General features: G+C 35.3%; 1 protein-coding gene across 3 annotated transcripts in view; it reads left to right on the top strand.

Annotated features, from left to right (window-relative positions):
- Window positions 1–12,729, top strand: part of LOC149836396 (Glyceraldehyde-3-phosphate dehydrogenase-like family protein) — a 66,051-nt gene that overhangs the window by 37,146 nt on the left and 16,176 nt on the right. The window contains exons 12-14 of one of the 3 annotated variants that reach the window (XR_016431788.1): window positions 192–314; window positions 2,424–2,489; window positions 2,615–2,749. Coding sequence is in view for 2 of the 3 variants with exons in the window: in XM_090005315.1 (XP_089861441.1) it covers window positions 192–314 (123 nt within the window). In the remaining variant the exon portion in view is untranslated. Of the gene's footprint in view, window positions 1–191; window positions 315–2,423; window positions 2,750–12,729 lie in introns of those variants that run through there. The other 2 variants (XM_090005315.1, XM_090005314.1) reach the window with 2 other exon arrangements.

Below are 12,729 nucleotides of genomic sequence, written 5' to 3'. Positions count from 1 at the left end.
TGACTCTTTATTATGGTATCTAAACCTGTAATACCGCAAATATTGTTTTGGCTTTGAAACTCTTGGCATGAAATAATCATGATTTTAGTTTTTTCACTGTATCTGCATAAATTTTCTTAAAATAGGTCTTTGTGACATTAAATTAGTCTTTCAAGGATGGGGTTATGTTGAAAAAATATGCTTCTTTGCAGGTGGAGATTTACAGCAGATGTTACAGCTTGCCTTTGGTGATCCAAGGTGCAGGTGCCGGGAATGACACCACAGCAGCTGGTGTACTTGCTGATATCCTTGATTTGCAAGACCTTTTCCATTGAGTAATCTCTCTCTCTCTCTCTCATATGTTGCAATCGAGTGCATGTGCAATCTAGTTGGGAAATTATAGATGCAAGTTGTATCCACTCAGTCTAACCTCGTAGATGTGTTCAACATGGTTAGTTTGTTAGGAATCATACCTTGGATCATATTTTTTTTATATAAAACCAGGTTTTTTTAGTCATGAAAATTTTATACATTTCAAGCAATTGATATTTGAAGCCCTTGAAAATCCTGCTTACACGTTGCAAATACATGGTCAAAAACATATTTCTACTAAACAAATCATGTACATTACATCTATAGGGTTGCATCTGCTAAAAAAATGAAAATTATTTAAAAATGGTTTTTGCTATTAGATTGCACATACAACCAACTGTAGTGTTTATATATATATATGATTTAGATAACAATAAATTAGCTATATTAATGTTAGCTGCTTTAAAGTAATTGAAATGACCAAAATACTCTTAGAAGCAATGACAAAGAAAATGCATGGTTACTTTTTTGGATGTTGTGAGTCTTTTGTTTTGGTGGAAAATAGAAAACACATTTTCAGAAAAGAAAAAAGTGTATTTTGCAAATTTGAATTTGAGAAGTGAATGACTTTTTTGACTCAAAAGGTGACCATGTATTTTCAAGAGTGATATCAATCGATTGAATGTAGCTGACATTATATAACTTGTTTAATGTTAGATAAACCATTTTCTAGTAAGATTTAAGGTAACAAGCAGCAGCTAACATTAATACAACTATTGTTTTAAAAAATGCTAACTGCATATCCTAAATTTATTTATATATAATTAAATGTAGGGTATTGTTAATCTATATTAGATACACCTTTAAAAGCAATAGCATTTTTAATGTTGAGGTAAAGTGTGTTTTTTGTTTTAGATGGAAAACAAAAGTTAACAAGGTGTTTGAAAACTGAAGGTGATTTTTTTTTACCTCAATCGCGATTGTTTTTTAAGGGCATTTTGATAATTTCAATTAGTTAAATATTGTTAAGTGCTAACTTTAATATAACTAATATGAAGTTAAATAAACTTATATATATATAGTCACTAGAATATGAGAACTGGAAATATGAGAACTAATGTGTGAACTGTGATTTTCATGGATTTTTTGTTCTTTTTTCTTGATGTGATCTACATGTTTGGTTTTGTAAGAACCCCCTCTTGAATAATCCGATTTTGATGCATAAACTAGATTTTTTTAAAGGTTTTAAAATCGATGGCTCATAATGTTCGTAAATATTCAAAAATCGCATTTTTCATCGAAAAAATACGATCCAATGGTTGATTCCTATCAAATTCACCATGCCAAGCACATCCACTTGGTTGGATTTGCAAAAAAAGTTTTGGAAATGCCCATATTTATAGTTCTCATATTCGAGTCCTCATTCTAGTGACTCTCTCTCTCTCTTTCTCTCTCTCTCTCTCTCTCTCTATATATATATATATATATATATGTGTGTGTGTGTGTGTGTGCACGTCTATTGTGGCATTGAACCACCATAACTTGTTCTGGTACATTCTTAATTTGCATTGATCTAATCTTCAAAAATAGAAACTGGTTTTGGATCAGGTTTATATAATTTGTTTACTATGATTATGTGTTAAAGTTGACTTAAACATGATGTTTTGGGTTATTTTTAAACCACCATCAACCTCATGAATTCCAAACCATTGATTGTTCACTATCTCAAAGATCGAATCTTATGATATATTGAAGATGACCAAATACACAGACATGACACCACAGTATACACCTGTACCATTAGATTTGTATTTCCACAATAAACTCTCTCTCTCTCTCTCTCTCTCTCTCTATATATATATATATATATATATATATATATATATATATATATATATATATATAGTAGCACGTATGGTCCAACACAAATCGATCGACAACAGTGGATGATTTTGTGCTGAAAACACTTTTTAGTGGCAGTCTTGACCGTCACTAAAGACCTAGGCAGAAAACATGTCTTTAGAGCTTTATCCCATCCATTGTTACGGGTTTATATATATCAAGTCGCCTTCTATGTTGATGGGTCAAGCTGACATCATGGGTCTTCTTTGGTACTTCTGATTGTCTTGCAGCCTGTCATGTGTCTTGTGGCATGACCAGACGTTTGATCGCCAAATGAAATCAGGTGACGCGCATAGGTGAGTTGAGCCATCAAGTTCGCAATGCCTGCCCACTTGAAATTGATGGATCTTCGGGTTTATGTCGCCATCAAACTTTGTTTTTTAGTTTTATTTTCTAAAAACGCCCATCATTTTTTTTTTAGAGAAAACTGAAAACATAACGACACCCAGAACAGTTTGTCGATCTGGTGGTTTTTCCTGCCTTGAACTACGGGGTGGACCATTGAGATTTGGCAACTTGACGTGTTCTGCTTTACATAAGATAGAGTTGCCTTCTATTTCGCGCGATGAGGTTTATGTTGTCTGCTTGAGGGGACTTTTTCCATCAGGATGTTTTACTGTTTCTTTGCCTGAAATTGAATTTGAGCAGATGATGCCCCCCCCCCCCGGGCCGTCTTGGATGTTCATATTAAAAATGAACGACATAAGAAGTGTAGGGCCGATTCTTGTAAACTGTCAAGTCTAAACTCTATGATGCCGTTCACCCGGAGCATGGACAGCATCGAAAAAAAGTGTGGGGGCCAAGTGATGACTCCGTGTGGTGGTAATATCATCATTGCGCCACCGAGGGCTCCGCTTGAATGGTAGGGGGCAGCTAGTGCACGTTACCTTGTGTTGGGACTTTGCAAGTTTGAATCCCAATGATATCTGGTATCGTTTTTCAACTGGTAGGGGTCTGCCTAACCCTAGCTTGTCTCTCAAAAAAAATATCATCACAGCACCCCTTATCTGATAAGTGTGGGGCTACGCCATTTGTCAATTTGTTGGACCTTCTACTGCGCATAATTTACACGACTGTCTGGTGTGTTCCATAAAACCAAATTGTTGGATCATTTTTCGCTGACTTGATCATTTTTTGGTTTACATAAACTATAAAATTCAGAGAATGCTTGGTACTAATAAGGGTGATACAAACCAACAGGGGGCTCCACTTGTGTGGCAGTAGTAGTGCGCGTCACCTTGTGTTGGGACGTTGCAAGTTCGAATCCCAATGGTATAGTTGTATAACTGGTAGGGATCTGCCTAACCCCAGCTTTCTCTGTCGAAAAAAATAAGGGTGATACAAGAAGAATCTGTATATACTAGTTAAAGAGTGGGTGGCGTACCCAAGCCATCAAGTTGCTGTACTTCTGCAACTTGATAAGCTTTTTGCATCGAATTGTTATTGATTTGCTAAATCACTGGTCAACTTGATGGGAAGGTCTTATCGGTTTTGTCTGTTTGTCAACATGGTGGAACTTGCTACGTTTTCAAACACCACACATACAGGGAAGACACCAAGCGACCCAACTTGATGTCTTAAAAAACCATAAGGCCGATTACCAGAATCCTGCTCAGGTAAGTGAACCAGATGCCCTCCGTTTCAGCAAACTGATTGGTCGGCTTAGATGCACAAGGCTTTACGATCTCACTTAAGTGGCTGATTCCAGCCCGTCAAGCTGCCACCTGGGACCTGTTGGATCCAGGCAAGAGTCTCACGCAACACACACAAGCCCCCATATTTTCATGTGAAAACACTTTCCCAGGGGAGGGATTGACTTCTTTTTTTGGAAAGGCAAGCTGGGACTAGGCAGACCCCTACAAGTTATACAACGATATCATTGGTATTTGAACTTGCAACGTCCCAACGGTAGGTGACGTGCACTAGCTGCTCCTATCCTACCAGACAAGTGGAGTCTCTTTTCTATGAGAATCATGCACCAACATTGGGGAACAGTTTTCATACAAAAATAGGCTATTTTACCAACGGGGCCTCCACTTGTCTGGTAGGAACCGTTATTTCACGTCACCTTGTGTTGGGATGTTGAAGTTCTAATCCCAATGGTATAGTTGTATAACTGGTAGGGGTCTGCCTAACCCCAGATTGCCTTTCGAACAAAAAAAAAAGGCTATTCTCCTACGGATATGGTTGTACCCTAATAGCTCACAACACTAAATTGACACCTACGTGCTCATCATCGGCTACGTCCGGCAGTTGTATCAGCTTTGGATTGGCACACCGTTTGTGGCATTGGAAAATCCCGCAGTTAGTGCCACTGGATTGTAAAATCGCATCTATAACTTCCGTTTCTTTTGCACAATAGTCATGTTTTTCATTCGCTCTTCCATAAGGACTCGTTTACGATATTTAACAGCACTTCAACAGCTTGACACCACCATAATTTAGCAGAGATTGTCTGTTGTTCATTCATTCTTTTGGAAATCATGTATAGCACATCAAAGCAAATACCCACCAGTGCTTCGAAAGGAAGGTGCTTGGCTAAAAACGCTCTTACAGGTGAGTCAGTGGTGTAATCATTTACTCACTTGCACCATCTTTAGGGCCTGTTCGGTTGCAAATCTAGAAATCCAAATATCTAGTTTTCTATTTTTCATATTTTTATAATTTCAGATTTCTTAAATTCTAGAAAAGTGTAGTGTTTGGTTGCACTTGAAGTTTTGGAAAAAATCTCCATATTAAAGGTTTTCACCTGTTTGGTTATTTATTGAAATTTTCAAGATCTCTAAGGGTGTGTTTGGATGACACTGAAAAACTTCATTTCCTGAAGACCTAGCTTTTTGAAAACCTGGTTTTTTAATCTACTTTTTTCTAAAATGCAAAACTTCCTTTTGTTGTTTAAATGACAATCTCTTAACCTGGTTGTGCACTTTTTATGATTTTTGTACAAAAAATAATTTGCAATATTTACTTTCCAAAGTTGGTCATTTTCTAGCCACCCTAACAGTCTCTTTCAAGGTTGCGAACAAATAGGGGTGACCACTAGGTCAAGTGGCCCACAAGGACCGTGGAACGTCGCCTAGTTGGGCTGATCTTGAGCCAATCTCTTAGAACCTAGCCAGTCTAAACTAGGCCAAGTCCTGGCTGGGTTTTGGTAAGCCAAACACAGGTCGGACCTATAAGTAGATATAGAATTCCATCCTAAGTGCTATATATATGACCTCATTAATGAAGAATTTTCCTGCAAAGAAAATCTCATGATAAATAAAATTTTCTTTTCATGAGAAACAAATCGGTATGTTTAAATTTTCAAAAATATAACATATATCAATTACAAGTAAAAACATTACAATATAAAACAATATAAAAAGTATAAATATCACATTTTTAAAATGGAGGATATTTTACAAATATTGTGTTCTTTGAAGATTATATTATTTTTTAAAATCTTGTGATTTTTATCACGAGATTTTAAAAAATGGTTAATATTTGTGTCTATGATATAAAAAGTGTTTTTATAATGTAAATATCAATTAAAAAACACAAGCTAGGCTGAAGGGCAGTTAAAAAGGTGTTTTTGAATTTATTTTGATAGTTCCTTTCCGAACCGGCAGAGAGAGAGAGAGAGAGAGAGGAAACCTTTTCTGGCAAACTGGTGATAGGTTACCAGAAAACCCTTGAAACAAAAAAGTAAAATCTGCCATTTTCCACACCATCTAGGTCAGACAACGCCATCCCAACAATTCTTCAGCTGGTGGGTGGCCCGAAAACAGACAGAAAGAATTGTTTTGAACTTTTTGGTGGAAAAGAAAGGAAAATGCCCAGCCGTTTTCCAGCCAACTTGCTGGACGGTGCCTTGGTGATGTATGAGACTTGATAGGATCGACCTGAAATGTGCAGAGTGGAGAAAGAAGAGAGAGGTTTTTGGTTTCAGACCTTCGTCAGGGGGGATAGTCCCTGTGAATTGCAGGAGTTGGGGTTTATATGCCTCCCCTGGGTAGCCTGATCTCCAGCACGATCAACATATCATAGGATACATTTAACCGACTTATCTTGGAGATAGTTTGGTGCAGATCAAACAGTTTCCAAAACTGTTTTGGTGGGCATCCTATGTGATAAGGTGAGAGTGAGCCCGCCTCTGACCTTATTGCATGGGACCATTTGAATTTAGCATGGCCACTTGGATCTGGATCTTATTCAGATTCAACATCTCCCGTACCGAGTCATGATGTTGGATTTTTCTTTTCACTATAAGAGTTTTACCCATACATAAATAATATAGCAACAAGCAGTTTGTTATTAACTATCCATCTAGAGGTCATACTTAGACATATTTCAACCATCCATCTGGACGTCATACTTAGACATATCTCAATCCCATACAGGATACATGTTTTGAAAATAATTCTTATTATATGCCTTTTGTTAAGGGATCAACAATCATATCATGTAACTAACTGAATGTAATTTTATTTTTTTCAAGCATGTCATAAATATAATGATATTTTATCATTATTTGTTTACTTTTAGAGTTAGCCACTCCACTTTTTATAAGAGTGATCGCAACTTGATTATCACAGTAAATTTGTACTGGCCCATTAGTTATATTATGCTTCAAATCACTGATGAAATGGCTTATCCAAATGGTAAAGGTAGCAGTAGCATTACATGCAACATACTCAACTTCTTAAGTATGCTGAGCTATACAATCCTGTTTCTTGTATGACAAAAAAAATGTACATCCTCCAAGAAAAAAAAATATATCAAGAAATGAATTTACTATCATCTCTGTCACTTGTAAAATCAGTATCAGAATATTTAGTCAGTTCTAAAGTATCCTTTTGAAAACACAATTACAAGTTCTTAGTCCTTTTGAAATATCAAAATATTCTCTTCACTGCTGACCAGTGAGGCCAACTAGAATTACTTTGGTATCGACTGAGAGTCCAACAATAAAGCTAATATCAGGTCTCGTGCATAGCATAACATACATTAAGATTCTAATAACTTATACATAAGAGACATTCAACATTTCTTATCCTTCACTTGGATAATCATTATTGCTTAATTTTATACCTTCTACCATAGATGTTTTGACAGACTTGCAATCACTTATTCTAAATTTTTTGAGTATATGATTAATATACCTTTCTTGACTCAAGCTCAAAAGTTTAAAATTTCTATCTCGAGTAATTTTAATTCCAAGAACATAGGATGTTTCTCCCATGTCTTTCATCTCGAATTGAGAATTTAACCATGACTTGGTTTTGACAATCGTATCATTGTCGTTTCTAGTCAAGAGAAAGTCATCCACATATAGTGAGAGAATAGAGAATTTACTCTCACTTTTTCAACCATAACACAGTGGTTAAATCTATTTGCCACAAATCCCAATGAGGTGATTGTCTTATAAAACTTTAAGTATCATTGACGTAGTAATTGCTTGAGTCCATACAGGGATTTTTTTAACATATACACTTTATCCTCTTGACCTTTAACAACATAACCTTCAAGTTGTTCTATAAAAATGGTTTCCTTAAGCTCACTATTTTAATAATGCAGTTTTAACATTCATCTGATGTAAATATAAATCATAGTGAGCTATGATAGCCAAGATTATCCTTATAGAAGAAAATTGTGCAACGAGGGAATATGTATCAACATAGCATATTCCTTCTTTTTGATAAAAAACTTTAACTACTAATCTAGATTTAAATTTATATATACTTTCATTGTACTTGAATTTTATTTTTAATATTCATTTGCATCTAATGACTTTTCTCTTCTTAGGTAAATAAGTCAATTCTCATACTTTGTTCTTCTCAATGGACTCAATTTTCACGTTTATGGCTTTTACCCAATATGTTGATTCAAGTGATTTTATTGTCTCATTATATGACATGTTATTTCATACGTCATCAAGGTCTATCGAATAACATAGTTTCTCTAACAAATATACATAATAGTCATTCAGGTATGAAGGATGATCTCTTGACCTTTTGTGGCCAGCATGAGTCTTATGTGAATAAGACACATCACTAACAGTTGATTCAACTGATTCACTGTTACCCAATTGTTCTTGATCACTAACAGTTGGTTCATAATTAACTAATTGTACCAACAAATCATCAGAATCATAGATGAGATCAAATGGATCATCTTCATTTGATTCGTGAATTACTGATTCTATGTTTTGATCTTCCAAGAATACAATGTCTCTACTTTCGATTAAACCCTTATTAGGATGGTATAATCTATAACCTTTGGATCTTTTTAAATATCCAATAAAAGTACATCTTATGGATCTACTATTTAGTTTATCCTTAAATCGGTCTATAATTTTTATATGGGCTACTGAACCTCATCTTCGAAGATGACTTAGGTTTGATTTTTACACAGTCCATAACTCATAAGGTGTAGAGACAACGACCTTACATGAAAAATGTTATTGTATAAATAGTTTCTCTCCAAAATACCTTGGGTAATGAAGCATAAGACAACATGCATCTAACCATATCAAGAAGAATCTTATTATATCTTTTAGTCATACCATTTTATTGCAGTATTACAAGTGTTGTTTGAGGTTTGATTCAATTTGCTTTATAGTATTCAGAAAATTCATGTGAAGTGTATTCTCCTCGTCGGTCATACCTAAGTCCTTAATCATTCTTCCCAGTTAGTTTTCAACTTCTTGACGATATTCTTTAAATTTCTCTAATGCCTCGGACTTATGTGTTATAAGATATGGACTAATTAGTACTTGCTCACACGTTAGGTGTTAAATAAGCATGCTAAATAGGTTTTTCAGCCTTTTTTCATTTTATTTATAAATTTTGATCATACAGATGTGATCTATGTACTTGATTTTATAGGGATCAGCTTTTGAAGCGTTCGCTTCTGACACATGGGTGGGTTTTTATAAGGTTTGAAAAATCAACGGTCCAAAATCTTTATAAAATTTTGAGGATCTAAATATCATTTTCTTCATCGAAAACACATGATCCAGGTGTGGATTCCTCGTAAATCGACCATGCCCAACACATTTATATGGTCAAAACTATAAAAAAATATTGAAAGGGCAGACAAACCCATTTAGCACGTATATTTAACACCTAACGTGTGAGCAGCTACCAATTTCTCATAACTATATCTTAAATAATCATCAATAAAAGATATAAAATATTACATTCCTTTGTGAGTTTTGGTTATAAAAGGACCGCAAATATCTGAATGGATAATTTCTAACAATTCATATGCTCTAATTACTTCAGTTCGAAATGTTTTCTTGTCATTTTTTTATAAATACATAATTCACACCTATAAAAAGATGTTTCTTCAAAATTAGGTATTAAACTTAATTTGACAAGTTTCTTCATTTTATTTAGCCTAATATGTCCTAATCTTTGGTGTCATATATTCACATTCACATTAAAAACACTATAAATATAATCAGAAGAAGATGTGGTTTTATTCATATCAGAAACTTGCAGTATGTACAATCCATGTTCTTTATCAAAGACCCCCACAAACTTAACTCGACCATGTTTTCCCAGAGTCACCTTTCCATGGACAAGCCTGAATTCAAATTCCTTATTAGTTAGGGCAGAAACATACACCAAATTTTGTTGCATGGACGGTACATAAAGGACATCAATCAACAAAACATTATTTTCAAGTGTTTCAATGCGGTAAGTTCCAACACCCATAACATTATAATAGGTATTGTTGTCTGTGTACACCCGATGTTTTTCAAGTTTGTATTTTACCATGCCCACTATGCCTTCCTTGCTCTTGGCAATATGTCGACTTGCTCTCGAGTTCACCCATCATCCAGAAAGCTCCTAGTCTGCATATGAGTATTCTAATATCATGCAGATTATATCACGCCCCTCTTTTTGCCTACCATTTTTTTTGTTTCTATTGTTGTTGTTTGGGCGACTCCGGCATTCTCTCTTGAAGTGCCCAAGTTTCCCACACTTGAAGCACTTTACTTGGAAGGCAGCTTCCTACGACTTGCGAAATATTGGATCCATTTTCTTGTCAAACTTGCCAAAACTTTTAAATGGCTTTATTTTAAATTATGGGTATCTAGAGGAATCACGACTATTGTGTAGAGCATCTCTAGCAAAATATAATTCATTTTTATCTTGTTGTAAATGTTGTTGCTTAATTTTCAATTGTCCGGACAACTCATCAAGTGTCAAGTTCTTAGAGTCTAGTCTAAAAGCAATGACGACAACCCTCCATGAATCCAGATTTAGCAGCTACGACTTCAAATATAGATTTAGATGTGGGAAAATCCTCAAATACCCTAATGGGTGAACATAATAGTTCTAGCCATTTTATCTTTCTTTTTATATTTTTTATATTTATTCTTTCTACCTTTGAAGCAACTTCTCCAAGGTCTCGCATTTCTATCTGGAGGACATTCTAGGTGCCCTCAAGGGTCCTCCATGAATCCATATTTAGCAGCTACGTGTAATATCACGTATTATCACACTTAATTATTTTAAGATTTTTTGAAAATTTGGTTGAGTATAGAAGAAAAAATGGTAGATCCTTGATATAGGCTGACGTTTTTTGAGTCTGGGCTTGGCCCAGGTCTCATCGACAAGGTCGAGACAAGCCAATCGAAACGTAAGAAAAAGTTTTATCTTCAACCTTTAAATTCAAGCAAAATTCAGGTTATTTTCAGACGAATTTCAGAGGCAAAATTTAAGTTATATATCGTTGGATGTGTCTCAAATTTTTTAGCGTAATGGTATTTTACTTTTCTGCATTCGGGTTACGGCTGACCCAAAAATCATATTTTTCTAAAAAAGATCGCCTTGACGAGCCGGTTCGGATTTGGATCAGACTGGATTCAATGCATTTGATCCAAATTAATATGGATTTGAACTCTATCCAAGACCCATATTAATCTGGAATTGATCCAGCCCAAGATTCAATTGGGGTTTGGATATGGATCTTGGATCCAGATCCAGATTCAAAACCCATACCCAAAAAAAACTTTAAATTCACTTTTATATTTAAATTAAAGTTAATTTAGAGCTAAAAAAACTCCTAGAGGGATAAGGTATCCTCTAAAAGTTTCTAGGTATTTAATTAATAATAATTAATTATTTTTAATTAATTTTGAAATTTAATTTTTATGGTTATTTAGGACTCCTTGATAGAGTCATTATATATGCTTAAGTAGGCTAAAGAAGGTTATAGAAAGTCTATTTAAAATGAAAAGTTTGAAAAGTCAACAAAATAGAGGAATTTCAAAAATTTGAAAAGAGTAAGAATCTCAAATAGGGAAGGCTCTCTTTCTCCAACCCATCTAGAAGGGGGGGGGGGGGGGGGTCACCCTTTAGAGACCTATATAAACATAAAAAAAAAAAGAACGTCTAACTCAAGAGAGAGAAAAAGAGTGAAAGAGGAAGAATAAGAGGGCTTCTTCTTCAATCATCCGACGTTTTTCACCGTTGATTTCTAATTCTTTTTCGATCTACAGTTAAGGTACGGGACTTTCCCTTGTTTTGAATGAGAAAAAGAGCATGGATTTGATTTCCATGCAAGATTTTAGTGGGAATCCATGAGGAAAAGAGTAAATCTAGATATTTACTCTAATATGGGTTTTATGCTTTTTTCGGGATTTATTTTGAGAGAAATACATATATTGATGCTCATATTCATGGAATCCTTAAATCGAAACAGATTTGTCAAGTTTGTAACATGTGCGGTCTGGCCCAGATTTAGTGCATGAAAAACCTTGGAAACGGGTTCTCAAAACAAGCATATGCATGTATTCCCATGAATGAATGTGTTTGTACATGCATGCCTAACTGAAGATATGCATAACATTGGTTGTTTGTTGATGAATCTATGTAATTCTGAATATACTCATAATTCGGAATGTGGAAAGGCATATACATGTTTATTTGATTTTTTAGCCTACATACTTAAGTATATCTGCTCATAAACCAGCTTGTACATGCATACTGAAATAAATTTTCCATGAACATGAATGTATACCTTATCAAAAAAATATGTATGTTATGTTTTTAAAAAATATGTATTTTTTATTTCTGGTGGGCTGGCTGTCAAGCCAGCCAAACTTGGCTTGGCATGCCAAGCCATGCCAGACTTGGCTGGGGTCTGGTCAGGCCGAGCCAGACCCGGCCTGGTGTTGCCTGTGCAGTTGGCAGCCCAGTCGAGTGGCTCGGCTGGACTGGTGCGGGTCTGGCAGCCCCTGGCAGGTCTGCTCAGGTCAGACCGAGCGGACTGAGCTCAGCTGGGCCTGAGTCAAACCCCAGCTAACTGGGTCTACTGGGTGCAGTTGATTTCTTTAAAAAAAAAAGAGAAAGAGAATTTTTAAGATGTGAATGCTAATCTTAATTTTCCCAGCATATCCAGACTCTTGATTAGGTAAAGTGTTCATTTGCCATATACTCAAATCTGGTAGTTCATGTTGATATCGTGAAGCTCAATTTGAATTCAATTATGCATGCAAGTCCCAAATGCGTTATTAGACTTGACTTTTTGCATGCAAAA

This window comes from Nuphar pumila, chromosome 5 (genome assembly GCF_984573655.1).
Source record: "Nuphar pumila chromosome 5, dmNupPumi1.hap1.1, whole genome shotgun sequence".
In the NCBI taxonomy this organism is placed as follows: domain Eukaryota; kingdom Viridiplantae; phylum Streptophyta; class Magnoliopsida; order Nymphaeales; family Nymphaeaceae; genus Nuphar; species Nuphar pumila.
This window is presented reverse-complemented; position numbering and strand designations above follow the sequence as displayed.